This window comes from Urocitellus parryii, chromosome 3 (genome assembly GCF_045843805.1).
Source record: "Urocitellus parryii isolate mUroPar1 chromosome 3, mUroPar1.hap1, whole genome shotgun sequence".
Classification (NCBI taxonomy): domain Eukaryota; kingdom Metazoa; phylum Chordata; class Mammalia; order Rodentia; family Sciuridae; genus Urocitellus; species Urocitellus parryii.
In genome coordinates, this window is record NC_135533.1 from 219,687,970 (window position 1) to 219,704,892 (window position 16,923).

Sequence of the window (16,923 nt, forward strand, 5' to 3'; positions counted from 1 at the left end):
CCCACTTGTCACCCCCAAAGACCGAGGGGGTACCATAGCACGCAGCAGATGCCGCCTGACAAGGGGAAAAGGCCAGGGGAAGGTTTCTACAACCTGTAAGGGGCAGAGTTGGGAATTGGCAAACGCAGCAGGGTCCGGGCAACACAGCTTTATTCTCAGGCATGCAGCAGGCGCTAGATAATTGCTTCTGCCAAGCATTGTTGCGCCAAAGGACGCAGCACGTAGCTCATCCTATTGGCGGATGTAGCCGTGTAGGCGGGGCAGCCCCTATGACGCTCTCGCCCTATAACGACATGGCATCCTCACGGGAGGAAAGGTGTTCAAAAATATGGAACGCTTCACGAATTTGCGTGTCATCCTTGCGCAGGGGCCATGCTAATCTTCTCTGTATCGTTCCAATTTTAGTATATGTGCTGCCGAAGCGAGCACAAACCATAGCGTGGCGCTTCCGTTATTTAAAGCCCCAAACGAAAATTACTTTACAGTTAGGTGATTTTTTTGAATAGTTTCTACGTCCCACCACTTCTCAGAATAGCCTTTGGAAATATATTCGTTGTGATCATGTTTACTTTGCGCTTCTCGGATCATGTCCCAAAGTCGTCACAAGTGGACTAACTTAACCAACCGAGAGCGGCCTTGTAGCCGCGGAGGCTGGTGGGAGGGCCCATGCAAAAGAACTCGGGCGGGGCCTCCGCCGGCGGCCACGGGCTTCCCAGGATGCCCCGCGCACACGGCGGCGCTCTGGCCTGTGCGCTCGCTAGCGTCGCAGGCCCCGGCGGACGCGCGGGTGAAGGCTAAGGCGGCGGCGGCCGTGGGCGGCGCGGCGAGGGCGGCGGTGGCCGGGACGCGCCTGGGGCACCCGCCGGCCGCTAGGGCGACGCGGGCGGCATGTCGGAGCACGCGGCGCCCGCGGCCCCGGGGCCCGGGCCCAACGGCGGCGGCGGCGGCCCGGCCCCCGCGCGCGGCCCGCGCACCCCCAACCTGAACCCCAACCCCCTCATCAACGTGCGCGACCGGCTCTTCCACGCGCTCTTCTTCAAGATGGCTGTCACCTACTCGCGGCTCTTCCCGCCCGCCTTCCGCCGCCTCTTCGAGTTCTTCGTGCTGCTCAAGGTGACCGGCCTCGACCCCCGACCCCGACCCTTGACCCCGCTGCCCGCCGGCCCCCTGCTGCACCCCGAGGCCTCACCCTGCTGCCTGCGACCTCTGACCCCGGTCGCCTGCCGGTGGTGCCCTGGGGCCGCCATAGTAGGCCGAGTGTGGTGGTCGCTGGCCCTGGCCGCCCCCAGCCCCAGGCCTGGAGCCCCGCCCTGACCAGCCGCGGCTTTTCCCCCGCCCTTTGACCCCTGACTTGGCATCTGGGATACTCAGCCCTAGGACCCCTCCTGGCAGGTCCTGGGTCTCCCCTGTGGACAGTCTGCTGGGCGTCCACTAGTGTCTTCCCCCTGATGGGGTCTCCCTGTTCCGGGACCTTCTGCTCAGCTTCACAGGGCAGTGTGTGGACTTGGCCGCGGTCACTGCTAGAGTTAGTGCCTAAGTCATGGCCACCACTCCTCGGGCCTGCTTAGGGAGCTCTGGGCTCCCGTGACCACTTGTGTTCCTCGGGTGACCTGGAGACCTGAGGGCCTTTGGGAAGGACAGGCTGCAGCCTGGGGCCCTCTAGGAAGGAGCCTTTGGTGAAGGAGCCAGCCATGCCCCTGGTTCCAGGTTTCTGACTCGTCCTGGGAAATGGAGAAGTGGCGGGGCACACTGACGGAGCTCAGCCAGCCAGCTTCTCCTTCCTGTCTGTTGAAACGGGGCGGGCGAGGTTGTGAGCCCGTTCCCAGCCATCTGGCAGACCTGGGACCTGGCCCTGCCACAGCCTTCGGGGGAGTGCCCCAGAGCCTGCCGTCTCTGGTCTGCAGATGGGCTGGTGTGCCCAGGCCTGAAGAGCTGGCGTCCCCAGGCTGGCACTCCACCCGACGTCCTTCGCCCCTTCTTCCCTGTAGCGCCCAGAAGGGCTTGGTCTTGTGGGTACAGCCCCACAATCAGGTTGTGGAGGGCTACTGAACTGGGGTCCTTTATCAGGCTCTGTGTTTAGGGGTGTGTTTTCCTTGGGACACGATAGAGTGGCAGTCTCGTCACTGCAGGTGTGTGTCCAATGCTCGGTCCCCTGTCAGCATGGGCCTGGTGGCTCTGCTCTGTCCTTCCCTTTCTGGGTCTGTGTTTGGCCGTCCCTGAAGACCCAGCACCCTTGGCAGGCAGTGGCACTCGGGTAGGCCGTGGGGCTGGGCCACAGCCGGAGGTCTTCCTTGCCCTGCCTAGTTAGAGTGCTGGAAGCTGAGGGCCCGGGGACGCTGGGTTATGGGGACCCTGGTGGAGACAGACCAGACCCACACTTCTATCTTGTTTGCAAAGCCTGTCTGGGAGCAGCTGGTCCGAGGCTGCACTAGCTTCCCGGAAGCTCCACTCCTCTGCTTCCTGCGCCCCTGCCTGCCCTGCTTCCCCACACTGCTGCAGGGGGAGGGGGGACCTGGCTGCCTACCTGTGCAGCCCGTGCCTCTGACATTAGTCCCCTGTGCCTGAATCTGGGGTTGTTGTCAAAATGGCCCTGTAGTGCCAGACTCTGGGTAGAGGTGGCAACTGGACCATTGTTCAGTGGGGCCCCCTGGAAGGTCACTCTGCTGGCCTCAAGATCCACCTCTGCTGGTTTCCTGGCCCCAAAGCCAGAAAAGCAGAGACCGGTTAGACCTGGAGCCGCAGGCACCAGGTGCCCGGGCCTGTCCAGTTGGCTTCTAGCCCCAGCAGCCTGACCCCGACAGCCAGTGAGTGGATGCCTACAGGGTCAAGGTGTTCTGACATGTGGTACCTGTCACAGGGTGGGCGGTTACTGTCCCTGTGGTCATGGGAGTAACAGGCTACCCCTTAGGGTCACTGAGGATCAGGAGGACTGTAGAGGTTCACGTCTACAGGGCTCTGAATTGGAGACCTGTCCCATTGGCTGTCACCGTAGAAGGCAGGATCCCTGGGATGCTAAGCGGCCTGAGTAGGAGGGAGGGCGGGGACCCCTTTAAGGTTTTCCTGGCTGGGGCTGAGGGGCTCTCTGCACCCTTCCTGGGGAGGAAGTTGTGGCTTATCATTTGATCAACAGAGACGTGGACTGGCAAGCAGAGAACGGCCTGCCTGGTGGCAGAGTGTGGGGTTCCCTGAGAACCTGGGGGGTGTGCACTGAGAAGGTTTCCTGGAGGAGGTCTCAGCATAGCCTTGGCAAGCTATGTGTCTCTGACCCTCACCCAGAGCTCTGGGGCAGTGCTGAGTGGGCAAACCCAGAGGGAGAGCAAAGCCAGGGGCAGGGGAAGATGCAGTGGGCAGGATCTGCATCTCCCCAAGGTGAGGAGCAGGGTGTCCAGGAAGCAGGGCTGGAGGGCCCTGGTGTGTTGGTGGGGAGCCTGGAGGCTGCTGGTGGGGTGGTCGAGGCAGGCCGTGGAGCAGAGGGTGGGCAGGGCTGGGATGAGGTGGCTGGTGATAGGCCCAGGGGTGTGTGGTCAGTCTGGCTGGGCATTGCCTGTTCTTTGCTCTGCAGTGGAGAAGCGGAGGCCTGGATGGCAGGCAGGCACTCGCAAGTGGGACGGAGAGTCCTGGCTCTGCTCAGTGAAGAAGGCCACTGGGGCTCAAGCTGGGAGCTCTCTGGGCTGGCCAGTGTGCAGTGGTGGTGGTAGGGGGTGTGGCTCCTGTGAGGGTGGCAGGAGAGGGCACCAGGGTGATGTCTGAGTCACAGCGTTTGGGGCTTGGAGGCACTCAGCTGAGTTCAGGCACATTTGTGTGTAAATGCCAGCCTCATTGTCAGGTTGTGTCCCCAGAGCTAGTCACTAGAACCTGTGTGGGGTGTGGCAGGGCTTTCATCCAGCAGTCCTCTGCCCCTGCCTCCCACACTGACTGAGCTCCTCCTGAGGTCACCCGTCTGCTCATGGTCAGAGGTCAGGTGGAGTCCTCAGTAGTGTAGCTCACAATTGCTCCCAGCTGCTTCTACTGGCCTTGTGACGTCAGCAGGTCTGTGACCTCTGTGCCTCAGTTTCCTCATCTGTAAGGGGGGGTCTCAAGAAGTGTGTCTCAGGGGAAGTGTTGGGAGTCCTGGCTCTGGGCTTGCTGTGTCAGTGCCCTTTGTCACGTGCCAGCCTAGCATCCAGTGCGTCCTGTGGCTAGAAGGGCATCCCAGGCAGAGCTTCTGTGCATGTTTGGGCCTGAAGAGCAGAGTGTGGCTGCCAGGGACCCATCAAGGGCCAAGTAGACCCCAAGGTTCAGCTCTGGCTGGCCCCTCCTGTGCAGGAGGCTAAGCAGAGGAACAGGTCAGCTCCTCTGGCCACCTCTGCTGCCTCACTGCCCTCTCCAGGCCTGCACCAGGCTCAGTTCCAGGTACTAGAACCCTGGGCAGGGCTGCACCTGTCCGCTTTAGCTGCTGGACCTGTCTCCATGGTGCCCATGGCTGCAGGTGATGGCAGCTCTGTTCCCAGTTGGCCCAGAAGGAGATGGTATGCAGCTTGCTTGCTCCTGGAGCCTCACTCTCCAATTGTGACCCTTTCGGGTCCCAGCCACTGTGGGTGCTGTGCTGAGCCAGCCCTGTGTCCGGTCTGCAGGTACTGCAGAGGTCCTCCCTTTGGTGGTATGCAGCAGGAGGCGACCACAGCCTGCACCTCAGCTTTCCATGACCTGGGCCTCTGTGGGCTGTGGTTTCGTCCAGTCAGCTCTCCCCTGGAGAATCTGGGGCTCGTGTGGCAATACCTAGGCATGGGGGGTGTTGGAGCCTGTGTGGCCCCACTGGCAGAACCCTGCCCTGTGCACCTGGAGTGGGGCAGGACTGAGTGGTTCCCACCAGGCCTTGCAGAGGGTGCCAGGGTTGGTGCTGTGGCACAGCAACCAGGCTGGCAGTGTGCTGTGAGCAGAACTGTCAGGTGTTAGGGGAGCTCCCTGGAAGAGGGCCTCCTGTGTGTCAGGTCTCTCCCCTCAGCGCCATGGACACTGGGATGTGCAGCAGTGTCCTTGGCCTCTACCACTCCATACCAGTTGTGACAGCCACAGATATCCCCAGATGTTGCCCAGTATCCCCTGCGTCAGGAGAGCCCATGAACCCCCGCAAAGGGCTCTGCACCTTCAAATTGGCCCTGCTGAGTCTCTGCACTGCTGCCCACATGGAAACCCACTCAGTGGGCGGGGTAGAGGGGACAGTCCAGACCCTCCCTGCTCTGTACCCTCTGCCTCCTCAGGAGTCCACCCTGGTGTCTACTGAGAGCAGGAAGTGGACTTTTTTTTTTTTTGAGATGGGGTCTTGTTAAGTTGCTGAGGCTGACCTCAAACTTGTAATTCTCCTGCGTGGGCCTCCTGAGCCTCTAGAATCAACAGGTGTGCGTCACTGCACCGGGCCCTCCTCAAGTGTTTTTCCACGGGTGTCAGTACTTAGCGTTGGTACGTTGGACATCCTGGGCCAGGTCATGCTCTGCTCTGTCCTGGGCATTGCAGAGTGCCGAGCAGCACTCCCGGCAGCCACCAGTCACCCCTGGGATAGTCACCCCATGAGGGTGGCTGCTCCTATTGTTTTAAAATTTTTAATATACATTTTTTAGTTGTAGGTGGACACAGCGCCTTTATTTTGTTTGTTTATTTCTATGCGGTGCTGAGGATGGAACCCAGCGTGCGAGGCAAGCGCTCCACCGCTGAGCCCCGCCCCGCCCCGCCCCGCCCTGGTTGCTCCTCTGTTTCCCAGGCAGAGCAGCCTGGCCTTGTCCGCACGTACCAGTGTCCTGTGTCCTCGCAGCTGCTGGACCTGGGAGAGTTGCAGAAGGCTCTTTACAGGGAGGGGAGGCAATTTTTGGCTGGTGAGATCAGGGGCTCTGAGGACACAGCAGAGTGGGAGGCAGGAAACAGCTGTGCAGCCTTGGGGAACTAAGCTGTGCTGGCACCTGGACCCCGCAGCTGGCCTGGGGGCTGCAACACCTGGTCTGGGCCTTGAGTGTTGAGAGCAAGTTGGTCAGTGGTGCTGGTTGCTCTGTGCAGTGGCCACAGCCATGAGGGCCCCGCCTCTCACCCCCTGGGGGACCCATGCCCCAGGACCCCTCAGCCTTTCCTGGGCTAGGGGGGCAGGTCATGACCTGGGACAGTGATGTCCCCGAGAGTTCTCCTCAGTCACTCCACGTCCTGGGGTGGCCGGCAGCTGGGGGCATGGATGGCCGGGCGTCGGCTGACGGCTGGCTGGCGCCCCCCAGGCGCTGTTCGTGCTGTTCGTGCTGGCCTACATCCACATCGTCTTCTCCCGCTCACCCATCAACTGCCTGGAGCACGTGCGGGACAAGTGGCCACGGGAGGGCATCCTGCGTGTGGAGGTGCGCCACAACTCCAGCCGGGCGCCCGTCTTCCTGCAGTTCTGTGAGGGCAGCCGTGGGAGCTTCCCGGGCCTGGCTGTGGAGCCAGGTGGCCTGGAGCTGGAGGAGGAGGAGGAGGAGCTGACCATGGAGATGTTCAGGAACAGCTCTGTCAAGGTGAGCTGCCTGTGGAGGGCTCAGCAGACCCCGCGACTGCAGAGGTGGGGGTGGTGGCTGCCTGGGAGGCCCTTGGGCCTCGAGGGGTTGGCACAGACCACCTCTGCCTGCTGCAGCCGTTGTAGCCCTTGGTGACCTTTCCTGCATCCCTATTGGAAGCAGGGCTGGGGCACTGGGTGCTAGGGTTTCCCTGTGGTCACGTGGGGACAGCAGCCAATTGGGGGTGCTGCAAGCAGCCAGGGGCTGAGCCAGGGCTCAGTCTAAACTGAAGGCACAGCTGCTGTGGGGTGCGTCCCCGCCGTCACACTTCAGCAGCTGGGGCTTGGGGCTTGGATGGGCCTGTGCCCTGTGACCTCTGCAGTGTTCAGCTCTGCCTGTGTCCTGCCCTGTCCCTAGCTTCAGAGGTCGGACCCCTCCTGGAGAGGACCACATCAGGGCAGGCTTGGTGTCAGGGTGGGGGTCATCAGCCCCCAGCCCTGGAGGTGGTAGATGCCCCAGCCGGACCTAACGCTCTGGTGCCTGGTTGCCTGCAGTTTGAGTTGGACATTGAGCCCAAGGTGTTCAAGCCTCCAGGTGGTTCTGAGGCCTTGAATGACAGCCAGGAGTTCCCCTTCCCCGAGACGCCCACCAAAGGTACGCACCGAGGCCGTGTGCAGGGTGGGTGCTGAAGCCCTTCGCCACCCAGGAGAGTGGGTGTGGGGTGGACTGCCTGACCAGCTGTCCCCGCAGTGTGGCCCCAGGATGAGTACATCGTGGAGTACTCGTTGGAGTACGGCTTCCTGCGGCTGTCACAAGCCACCAGGCAGCGCCTGAGCATCCCGGTCATGGTCGTCACCCTGGGTGAGCCCGACTGCACAGCTGGGGCTGGGGTACCCAGGCCTGTCCGGGTGGGCCCGCCTTCCCAGGGAGGGCCTCCATCCCAGCAGGCCCTCGGAGGCTGGTCCACCCTGATCCTTACCCACCCACAGACCCCACGCGGGACCAGTGCTTTGGAGACCGCTTCAGCCGCCTCCTCCTGGATGAGTTCTTGGGCTACGATGACATCCTCATGTCCAGCGTGAAGGGCCTGGCAGAGAATGAGGAGAACAAGGGTGGGCCCCGTGGGGTGTGGGGGTGGCGGGAAGGGTTGGGGCAGCACCTGCGCTCACTGCCGCGCCCCCAGGCTTCCTGCGGAATGTGGTGTCCGGGGAGCACTACCGCTTCGTCAGTATGTGGATGGCCCGCACGTCCTACCTGGCCGCCTTCGTCATCATGGTCATTTTCGTGAGTGCTCCGGGGCTTTGAGGGAGGGCGGGGGCCGGCTGGCGGAACCGCAGGGATAGCCCCTGACGTGTGCGGGCCTTACTTGCAGACCCTCAGCGTCTCCATGCTGCTCCGCTACTCCCACCACCAGATCTTCGTCTTCATCGGTGAGTCTCAGCCGGCCGCGGGGGGCGGGGCGGGCTCGCCCCCAGGCCCTCACGGGTGGCCCCCGCACCCTGTGCCCGCAGTGGACCTGCTGCAGATGCTGGAGATGAACATGGCCATCGCCTTCCCTGCAGCGCCCCTGCTGACGGTCATCCTGGCCCTTGTTGGTGAGGACCCTACCCGGCATGCCCCGCCCCACACCCTCCCCACCCACTCCAACCTGGCGCCACCTGTCCCTGCAGGGATGGAGGCCATCATGTCCGAGTTCTTCAACGACACCACCACGGCCTTCTACATTATCCTTATCGTGTGGCTGGCTGACCAGTACGACGCCATCTGCTGCCACACCAACACGAGCAAGCGTCATTGGCTGCGGTGAGCTGGGCCCCGACCCACAGGTCCTGGGGTCGGCATGGCGGCTTCCTCAGCTCACTGCCTGCCCCCCCCCAGGTTCTTCTACCTGTACCACTTCGCGTTCTACGCGTACCACTACCGCTTCAACGGGCAGTACAGCAGCCTGGCCCTGGTCACCTCCTGGCTGTTCATCCAGGTGGGGCACACCTTTGAGGAGGGCTGAGCCTGGGCAGAGGGCAGTGTGGGCCCCTGTGCCACCCAGCTTTCCCTGCTTTGGAACCCTCTGGGTGGACTGGTCCCATTAACTCATTTTTCTTCCCAGTGAGTCAAGGTGGGCGGCAGAGGGGCCTTTCCTGGGTTATAGTGTGGACAGAGGCCCCCCCACCCCGCTCCAGTGTGGGCAGGGTCTTCCAGCTCCCATCTGGTGTGGCTGTGGGCTGACCCTGCCGTCCGCCCGCAGCACTCCATGATCTACTTCTTCCACCACTACGAGTTGCCCGCCATCCTGCAGCAGGTCCGCATCCAGGAGTTGCTGCTGCAGGCGCCACCCCTGGGCCCCGGGGCCCCCACAGCGCTGCCCGAGGACCTCAACAACAACTCAGGACCCCAGGCGGCCGCCCCCGGCCCTACAGGCCAGCCCCTTGCTCTGGGCCCTGGCTCGACTGGAGCTGCTGGGGGGCCTGGGCCCGGGGCTGCAGCTCCCAGTTCACTGGGGGCTGTAGCCGCTTCGGTAGCCGCAGCCACTGGGGGTGACCTGGGCTGGATGGCAGAGACAGCAGCCATCATCACGGACGCCTCTTTCCTGTCCGGCTTGAGTGCCTCCCTCTTGGAGCGGAGGCCCACTGGACCCTTGAGCCCCAGTGGAGGACTCTCCCATGCCCCCCAGGACAGTGCTCCCCAGAGTGACCCTGTGGCACCTGACACAGCCTCGGCCACAGACATGGGGGCTGAGCCCAGCCCTGCATCCACGGTCCCAGGAGAGGCACCCTCCGAGGTCGGGTCCTGAGCCCCCACCAACAGCTGAGCCGCCTGTCAGGGCTTCCCCCTGGGGAGCTATTGGGCACCTTGCAGCAGCCCCTCGGGGTGGGGCAGGTTGTCCCTCCCCCCTGGGTTGCCCCTTCGCTCCGATTGGGGTTTCATCAGGTTTGTGGAAGGTGGGTCCCTGTCTCCCAAGTGTGGGGCCTGGCCAAGGCTTGTCCTGGTAGTGAGCTTGTTTGTGGTGGTCTGCGAGGACAGGGGTCGGGGGCTCCCGGAAGTTCTGAAGGGGGCTTGGTGTGAGGTCTGTAGTGCCCCGTTCCAGGGGCAGCGCAGGGCACCAGTCGGGCAGGTCTGAACAAGGTAACCAGATAGGAGTGGGCTGGGCAGCTTCGCCCTCATGCCCCGGGCTAAGGGGCAGTCGGGCCCAGCCCTGCCCGGTGCTCCCTGTGCAGTGCCTTCTTCACGGCTGACCCTCCCCATGTGCACCAGGCCTGGGGTCCCCAAGAGGGCAGAGCTGTGTCTGGGGCACAGGTGCCAACATCAGTGCCTGGGGTGCCAGGGTCCAGCCGTGCTCAGGGCGGGAGTGGGCCAGGCGGCCAAGCCAATCACTCGGTGAGGAATGCAGAGCAGCGCTCATTCCATTCTATTTAATTGCAGTATACAAAATTGTGTTTGTATATAGAATAAACTCCGTGAACAGGGTCGGGTCTGCCCTCGCATGTGCGCGGGGGAGGGGTCTGCAGCTGGATCTTATCCAGCATTGGATCACGGGGCGTCCTCAGGTGCGGCTTGGGCTCTGAGCAGGTGCAGTGGCCGGTGGCGAGCGCTGTCCCCAAGTCGAACTAAGAGCTCCCCACGCCGCATCAGAGCTCGGCGCAGCCTTTCGCGGACGGCTTCTATGTGCCGCTCCAGCTCTTCCAGCTCTCCGCTTGGCGAGGTCGCTGGCATAGCAGTGGGCGGTGGCCCGTTGGAACAAATCCAGACTGGACTTTCAGGGGTCCCAGGCTCCGCCTCTGCCCCTCCCTGGGTGCCTGCCATCCCTGGCTCCAGCAGGAAGCGCACCCTACGCTCCTTGCCCACAGCCCGGCGCACTCGTTTCCAGCGCCCTGGACCCTCGGGGTAAGCTGAGGTGTCTTGCTGCTCCTGCTGCTGCTCCGAGCCACTGGGGATGGGACAGGGCTAGGTAATGAACCGGGGCAGCCGCAGCCCTCTGCCATCCGGGGGTGCGAGGACTTGTGAAGGGGCCTTCGACAAGGCCTGGAAGTATGTGAAGAGACCCCCCCCCCACGTCGGGCGGGGTCCCTGCTGGCGGGCGCAGCTGTTCTTTACCTGGGCTCTGGCTCCAGCCTCTCCCTCTGCCCTTCCGGCCGTTCTGTGTTGAGAGCCCGGTGAATTTTCTAAGATCCCAGACAAGCCCCGTTGGAGGTGGGGTCTGCAGCAGGCGCTGTCCCCGCTGTGCCCACGCACCGACGGCCCTCACCTGGCTGGTGTGCAGCCAGTACTGCAGCCTGCTGCCCCTGCGGATGCGCGGCAGCACCAGGCGGAAGAAGACGTGCTCGCACAGCGAGCTGAGCAGGGCGCTGCCCAGGCCCAGGCAGAGCAGCACGAAGAGACCCGAGAAGTGGTAGATTCCCATCTGGAGGGTCTGGAGCAGGACACAGGATCCTCTCACCGCCACGAAAGCAGACCGCTGGGGAGTCCTCACGTGGCGCCAGAGCCAGGCTGGGCGCACGTGAGGGCTCGCGGAGGCGGGCGTGGAGGGGGTGTAGGAAGGGCACCAACGCAGATGGACATCTGGGGGGTGAGCAGGGGTCGAGCGCTTCGCCCGCTAAGCTGTCACGCACTCTGGGGTCCTGCCTCACCTCAGTAACCGCGAAAACGCGCTTTCCGCAAGGCACCATCTTGTACCACTTGTCGTGGAGCAGGTCGATGAACCCCGAGGACTTGTAGCGGCTGATGAACTCGGACAGGTTGGAGGTGAGCGGGGAGTTCTGGGGCAGGCCGATGCCGTAGCCTGGGGGAGCGGGCCGGGACACGGCCCCGGGAAATTGTACCCAGCATGTCCGACCTGGCCCTGCCCCCTGGCGCCCCCGTGGCTCTCCACGGGCGCGACCCCTCCCATGCCCTCACCCTCGATGGCGAAAGGCTTGCCCACGGTCAGCAATTTGCAGTCGGCGTCGATGGAGACCTCATAGTCCAGGAGCGACTTGTCCATGATGAAGGCGTTGAGCTTGGGGGGGTCGCTCCTGTAGGACCAGGTGGAGTCAGCAGGCCACCGGCTCTGCGCCGGGCCCGGCCCCCGCCCCCGCCCCCGTCTCACGTGAGCATGGCGACGCCGTCGGGCGTGGTGGGCGCGCTGTGGCGCCGCATGTGCGCGTGCATCTCGGGGAAGCTGGCCTTGATGTAGGCCTCAGCGCTGCTCTCCCGCACGGTGCCGAAACGGAAGCCCTGCGACGGGTGGTGCAGCTGCGCGGAGAGGCGTCGGGCCTGCTCAGCCCCGCGGCCCTGCCCTCTCTTCCCTGAGCTGCCGCAGCCCGACCACCACAGATGCCCCCAGGCCCTGCCCAGGGTTGGGGCGCAGCATCTCGCCAGGTTGAGACCCTTTTGGACACCCACATGTTTGTCTTTACAAATTGGACCAGAATTCCACTCTTATCCCACTTAGAATCCCATAGGATCCCCGAACACCCATCTCTCCCCAACAGCCCCCTGCACCTGCTCCTTGGGCTTCCCACCCACCCTGCTTCTCCTGTCTCACAGCCCACTGCCTTCTCCATCTGCAGAACACCTGGACCTGGACCCTCCCGTTTTCCTTTCCATCCTCAACCACATGCCCCAGAGTCAAAGCCCAAGTCTTCCCTGCAGCCCACAGGACCCCAAATAAGCTTCCCTGTCCTCCCTGCCTCCCATCCTCCTCTCTGCGATCTTCATCTTCTGTCTCCCTCCTACCTTGCTCCAGCCACACTGGCTTTTAGCTGAGCTGTGGGGCCCTGCCTGCCCCAGGGCCTTTGCACAGCTGTGTCCCCTAACTGGATCACTTAATCACAGACATCACAAGACCATTTGCTCAAGCAGGAGGGTGTCACGTGAGGACTTTGCTTATCTGTCAGGATTCTCTGCCTATTTTGTCCACAGAGCATGGAACATACTAGGTGCTCAATAAATGTCTCTGGGGACTGTGGCATAGTTCAGTGCTTACCTGGGTTCCTCTCCCAGCAGCAAAAAATAAACATATCCGCCCTGAGATCCACCCTGCCACGCACCATGAGCCCCAATGAAGCCCCTGGAGCCCTGGTACCCAGGCTGCCCACCTTGGGGTCGTGGATCCCTGACAGCTCCTCGAAGGTCTTGTCTCCAACCATGACTGCGGCCAGGTTGGCCGTGTAGCTGGACAGCACCAGCAGGCAGAAGATGGCCCAGAGGTTCATGAGGAAGCGCCCCGTGGGGCACTTGGGGGTCTTGCTGGAGACAGTGCGTCCGAAAAGGATGGCGTAGCACAGGTTGAGGGCAGAGGAGTAGGAGAACACCGTGCCCCGGTTGCGCCCGCGGGGCGTGAGCCCGTAGGGGCTGCGCCACTCGTACAGGGTGAGGAAGAGCGCCGTGAGGTGCAGAGCCGCGAAGACCCCCAGCCACATGGACCAGTGCAGCGGCCACATGAAGGCACCGATGGGTGAGGCCGTGTCCCGCGCCCGCACCAGGATGCCCAGGCTGGTAGAGAAGAAAGGGCTGGTGAAGTCCATGACCTGGGAGCGTGCCGAGTTGATGCTGAAGCTGGTGACCGCCATGTGGGCCCTGCCAGCCAGCAGGTCACCCACCAGGCCAGTCCAGCGGCCCTCCCGCAGGGCGCCGTATTTGCCATCGCCCACGATGTACAGCTCAAAGTCGAAGGGCGCGTCCTCGGCCAGCCGCTCCAGGAGGTCAATGCAGTAGCCGTAGCAGCATTTGCGCAGGGTGTGGGGCACTGAGCCATTGGCTAGCGCTGCAAACAGAGCGTCCAGCACAGCCGAGTCGTTGGTGCCAGGGTCCAGGCACAGCTGCCCTGCCGGGCACTGCCCGTCCTCGTCTGGCTCACGGGCAAACACAAACGGGTGCTCCACCAGTGTCACCACACGCAATTTGGGTCGGGCCCTGGCACCTGTTGGGGGTGGGAGCTGGGAAGCAGTGCCCCCTGGCTCCAAATCCAGCTGCCCGTCCCGCCAGCTGCCCACCGTGGCCCAGGCTGGGGCGCCCAGTGGGTCCCGGAGAAGGCTCCACACCTTGAAGCTGCGAGAGAGGTGCACCTGCGAGGTGCTGGTCACCCACACGGGCCCCGTGCGGCCCTGGAAAGACGTGTTGGCCAGGAACCTGGGGGAGGGGCTCAGGAGGTCAGCTCCCCACCCAGGGAGTGTGGCCAGCTCTGCTTCCAGGAGGTGGCCTCTGAGGTTTGGGCGGGGGGTGTTGCCTTCCTTGGTACTGAGGGCTGAACCCAGGGACACTCTACCACTGACCACGTCCACGGCCCTCCATACTTCACTTTGAGACAGGGTCTCTAAGTTGCTAAGGCTGGCCTGGCATTTGCGACCCTCCCTCCCCAGCCTCTGGAGCGGCTGGGAAGTGTGCACACGGCACTGGGCTGTGGTCGCAGGGGTCTGGGAGAAGCAGAGCTGGCAGGCAGGAGGCTGGCAGGGCCGCCCAGGGCCCTAGCTGCCTGCTCCTCAAGGCCGCTCCTGGATTGGCTTTGGGTGACAGGAGGTGCCTGGGGGTGCAAGGCCCTTTCACCAGACTCAAGGTAGAGCTCACACTTCAGGGCGCTCTGTGGCTGCAGGCTGAGATGCGCCCCTCCTGCAGGGCTGTCCTGCAGGCCACCAGTCCCTAGTGAGTCCTCTCACCCGGCCCCCTTCTTGGTCTCTCTGCTTCCACCTGAGACAAAACCCTCTCTGTCCTCAGGCCTCGCACACAGCAAGCACAGGATAATAGTGCAGGAGCGACCCTACGGGGCGGACAGCCTTCCCAAAGCAGGGTCCCCACTCACTGAGCCAAGAAGCGCCCGGGGGACTCTGGTCCTGCTGGCTCCCGGTCCTCGCAGTTCGCCATGGCCAGGAGGAGTGCCCGCTCTGGCTGCACACGGGCTGCACTACCCAGCGCCCGGGCCACCAGCTCCACGGCGTCGTGAATAGTGGCCTCCAGTGAGGGTCGGGCCACCTCGCCCAGGGCCAGCAGCCCAGGTGGCAGGCCAGCCGTGGGCAGGGCCTCGGCAGGCAGTGGGGTGCCCAGCAGCCAGCGCGGCCCAGGAGGGGCAGCCTGCAGCACCTGTGGAGCGTGGGTGGTGTCACAGCCGAGGAGGACGGCCACGGGGACTGGGGACTCACCTCCCCCTGGTGTCCCCAGTGGGGCCAGGCGGGTGCGCAGCCCCACATCCTCCACGTCCGGCCGACTCAGGTCCAGCAGGATCCTCGGTGCCCAGCCAGCCCGGCTTGTCCAGAGGGCCACCAGGCCAGCGGGATCCCGGACACGGCAGAGCACCAGGCCGACGTCCTCCCAGCCGTGCGCCTGCAGCAGGGACACCAGCACGTCCAGCAGCGTCTCCAGGGGGCTGGCCCAGTCCAGCTGCAGGTGGAACGGGGACTGGGACAGGGGTGCTGCTGTCAAGGCCGGCAGCCGCCTTGTCCCCTGTACCTGCACTCCTGTCACTGACGGGCAGGCTGGCCGCCCCTCCCCAGATGGCCCCTGCCCAGGCCAGACCTTCACCTGAGGGTTGCAGGGCACTCTCAGCCTGGCCCCCGGTCACGGCTCACTCTGGGATTTCCCCCATCGCCCCTAGCAGGCGTGCTCTTCTCTCCTAAGGGAGACCCCAGGCCTCTCCCTCTGTGGCCCCCCTCTAAACACCCCGTCCGCGGGGCCTCCCTCTCTGCACTGGGCTTGCCTGCCCACCCCCCTCGGAACTCCTCCAGGGCTGAGGGCAGGGACTCCACTGCTCAGAGCCCAGCCTCTGCTAGGAGCCCTCTTCACACATTACCACGGGGCTCTGAGGGAGGGCAGGACTGCTTACCAGACACCTAGGGTGGGCAGGACACTGCCTGGGTGGACAGGGTGCTAACTGGCCAGGGTTGAACTGGGAGACCTAACTCAGTCCCTGGGGGACAGACCAGTCCCCAGCCCAGGGCCCTAGTGGCAACGCATGGACGCAGTTTCTGGAAGTGGCAGCAGAGGGCGCCACACAGCTGGGTTGGGGCCTGGAGAGCTGGTTAGTGACCTGCCTCTCCAGTCAGGGTCTCTCTTCCCGGAGGAGAGGGAAGGCCAGGCCGGGTGTCTCCAAGATGGGTTTGGAAGGAGTGAGGAGACCCCCTGGGAGCCAGTCCTGAGGTTGGCTCTTCCTGCTGGCCCCAAAAGGGGCATCTTCCTCTGGGTACAGTGGGCCCTGTTGGGGGCCTGGGGCCCTACCAGCCACCCTGCTCTCCTCCTGGAATCTGGGGCTGGGATCAAGAAGAGAGTAAGTCCAAGGAGGTGTGAAGGTTCAAAATGACTCCAGGTCAGCAGGAGCCTATGAGGTAGGGGCTGCCTGGCCTCCAGGGTCTCTGGAGGGAAGGAGAGGACCATGGAGAATGGAGGTCTGAACCTGCACCCCTGAAACTGCACATTGCAGGTGAGGCGGGAGACCCCTGCCCTCCCAGCCTAGGGATATCAGGAGCCCTTGATCCGGGGTGCCTGGGTCCACCTGGCAGGAAAGGGACAGGGGTCTGCTTCCATCACCCCGGGAATGGTCTTCCCAGGAACCCTGCGCCTCAAAGGACAGACGGTCTTGTGGGGCCAGGCCTCCAGATCGGGTACCCTGGGGCTCCAGTCGCCTGTCCGTTTCCTGCCCTCCGGGGCAACCAGGGTCTTCCAGGTCTAAGTCCCCATCCCTGTGCCCTGGGTCATGCGGCGTCCAGGGGTTCGGTTCCCGCTGGCGCGCCTTGGAGCAGCCCCAGCCACCCCAGCTCCCGACCCACTGGCGGTTGTCCGCGAGTACCGGGGCGCTGAGGGGCGCGCGCGCCTCCCGCCGCAGCACGCTGAGCACCGGGGTCTCCGTGGCAGCGGCCAGGAAGTGCAGCTGCAGCAGCTCGGGTCGCGACTCCGGGAAGGCCAGCCAGGCTGCCACGCCCGGCGAGGCCAGCGTCTGGCACAGGACGCGGGCCATCGAGGCGGGGTCGCGGGCAGGGGGCGCGGCGGCCACAAGCTCCAGGCTGAGGTTGTGCGGCAGAGGCGGCTCCAAGGCAGCCCGGGCCAGCGCGGTGCGGGCGCGGGCGCGGGCGATGGATGCACGAGGCAGGAGGGCGCCCAGGCGCACAGAGCTCCCCGGGCGCGCCAGAACACCACACGGCTGCGGGTGGCCGCGGGCGGACCCGGGCGCCAGCCCCAGCGCCAGGCCAAGCCACAGCGCCCGCACAAACTCCATCGCAAAGTTGCCAGTGGAGGGTGGAGCCGCGATGCCACCGCACCGGAGGGTTCTTGGTCCTGCCGGCGGCGCGCCCTCCCGGCCTCCGCCGCCTGCGTGCCCAGCCCAGCAGCCCGTCACTGAGCAGCGGGCCGGCCGCCTGGCTTGCAGATAGATGACTGGCGGCCCACTAGGGAGCTGCGGACTGTGCCTGGCAGGGCTGGGTACTGGCCAGCCAGTCATTTCCCATCCTACAGATGAGGAAACCACCAGGGAGGGAGT

General features: G+C 64.2%; 2 protein-coding genes, 1 long non-coding RNA gene and 1 other non-coding gene across 5 annotated transcripts; 2 read left to right on the forward strand and 2 right to left on the reverse strand.

The window, feature by feature from the left end:
* Positions 1–322: 322 nt before the first annotated feature.
* LOC113200535 (U6 spliceosomal RNA) lies at positions 323–429 on the reverse strand. The gene has a single exon (XR_003303063.1). It is a non-coding gene; the product is annotated as a U6 spliceosomal RNA (small nuclear RNA).
* Positions 430–888: 459 nt separating this feature from the next.
* On the forward strand, positions 889–9,950 carry Tmem259 (transmembrane protein 259). 2 transcript variants are annotated; one of them, XM_026413939.2, is made up of 11 exons: positions 889–1,113; positions 6,237–6,509; positions 7,043–7,142; positions 7,239–7,349; positions 7,478–7,600; positions 7,672–7,772; positions 7,861–7,918; positions 8,000–8,083; positions 8,159–8,291; positions 8,367–8,466; positions 8,731–9,950. In XM_026413939.2, exons 1-11 carry the CDS (start codon positions 889–891, stop codon positions 9,274–9,276), a joined length of 1,854 nt encoding a protein of 617 aa, XP_026269724.1. In that variant the 3' UTR covers positions 9,277–9,950. The 2 variants fall into 2 exon arrangements, with proteins under 2 accessions (XP_026269724.1, XP_026269723.1); XM_026413938.2 differs by having other exon boundaries at positions 7,861–8,083.
* A 39-nt stretch (positions 9,951–9,989) lies between these two features.
* Grin3b (glutamate ionotropic receptor NMDA type subunit 3B) lies at positions 9,990–16,662 on the reverse strand. The gene is made up of 9 exons (XM_026413937.2): positions 16,237–16,662; positions 14,260–14,852; positions 12,560–13,592; positions 11,569–11,714; positions 11,379–11,494; positions 11,111–11,262; positions 10,729–10,893; positions 10,578–10,645; positions 9,990–10,410 (listed from the first exon to the last, which is right to left on the reverse strand). The coding sequence occupies exons 1-9, from the start codon at positions 16,660–16,662 to the stop codon at positions 10,014–10,016; spliced, it is 3,096 nt and encodes a 1,031-aa protein (XP_026269722.1). The 3' UTR covers positions 9,990–10,013.
* LOC113200490 (uncharacterized) lies at positions 10,321–12,429 on the forward strand. The gene is made up of 2 exons (XR_003303062.2): positions 10,321–11,225; positions 12,009–12,429. It is a non-coding gene; the product is annotated as an uncharacterized LOC113200490 (long non-coding RNA).
* Positions 16,663–16,923: the final 261 nt, after the last annotated feature.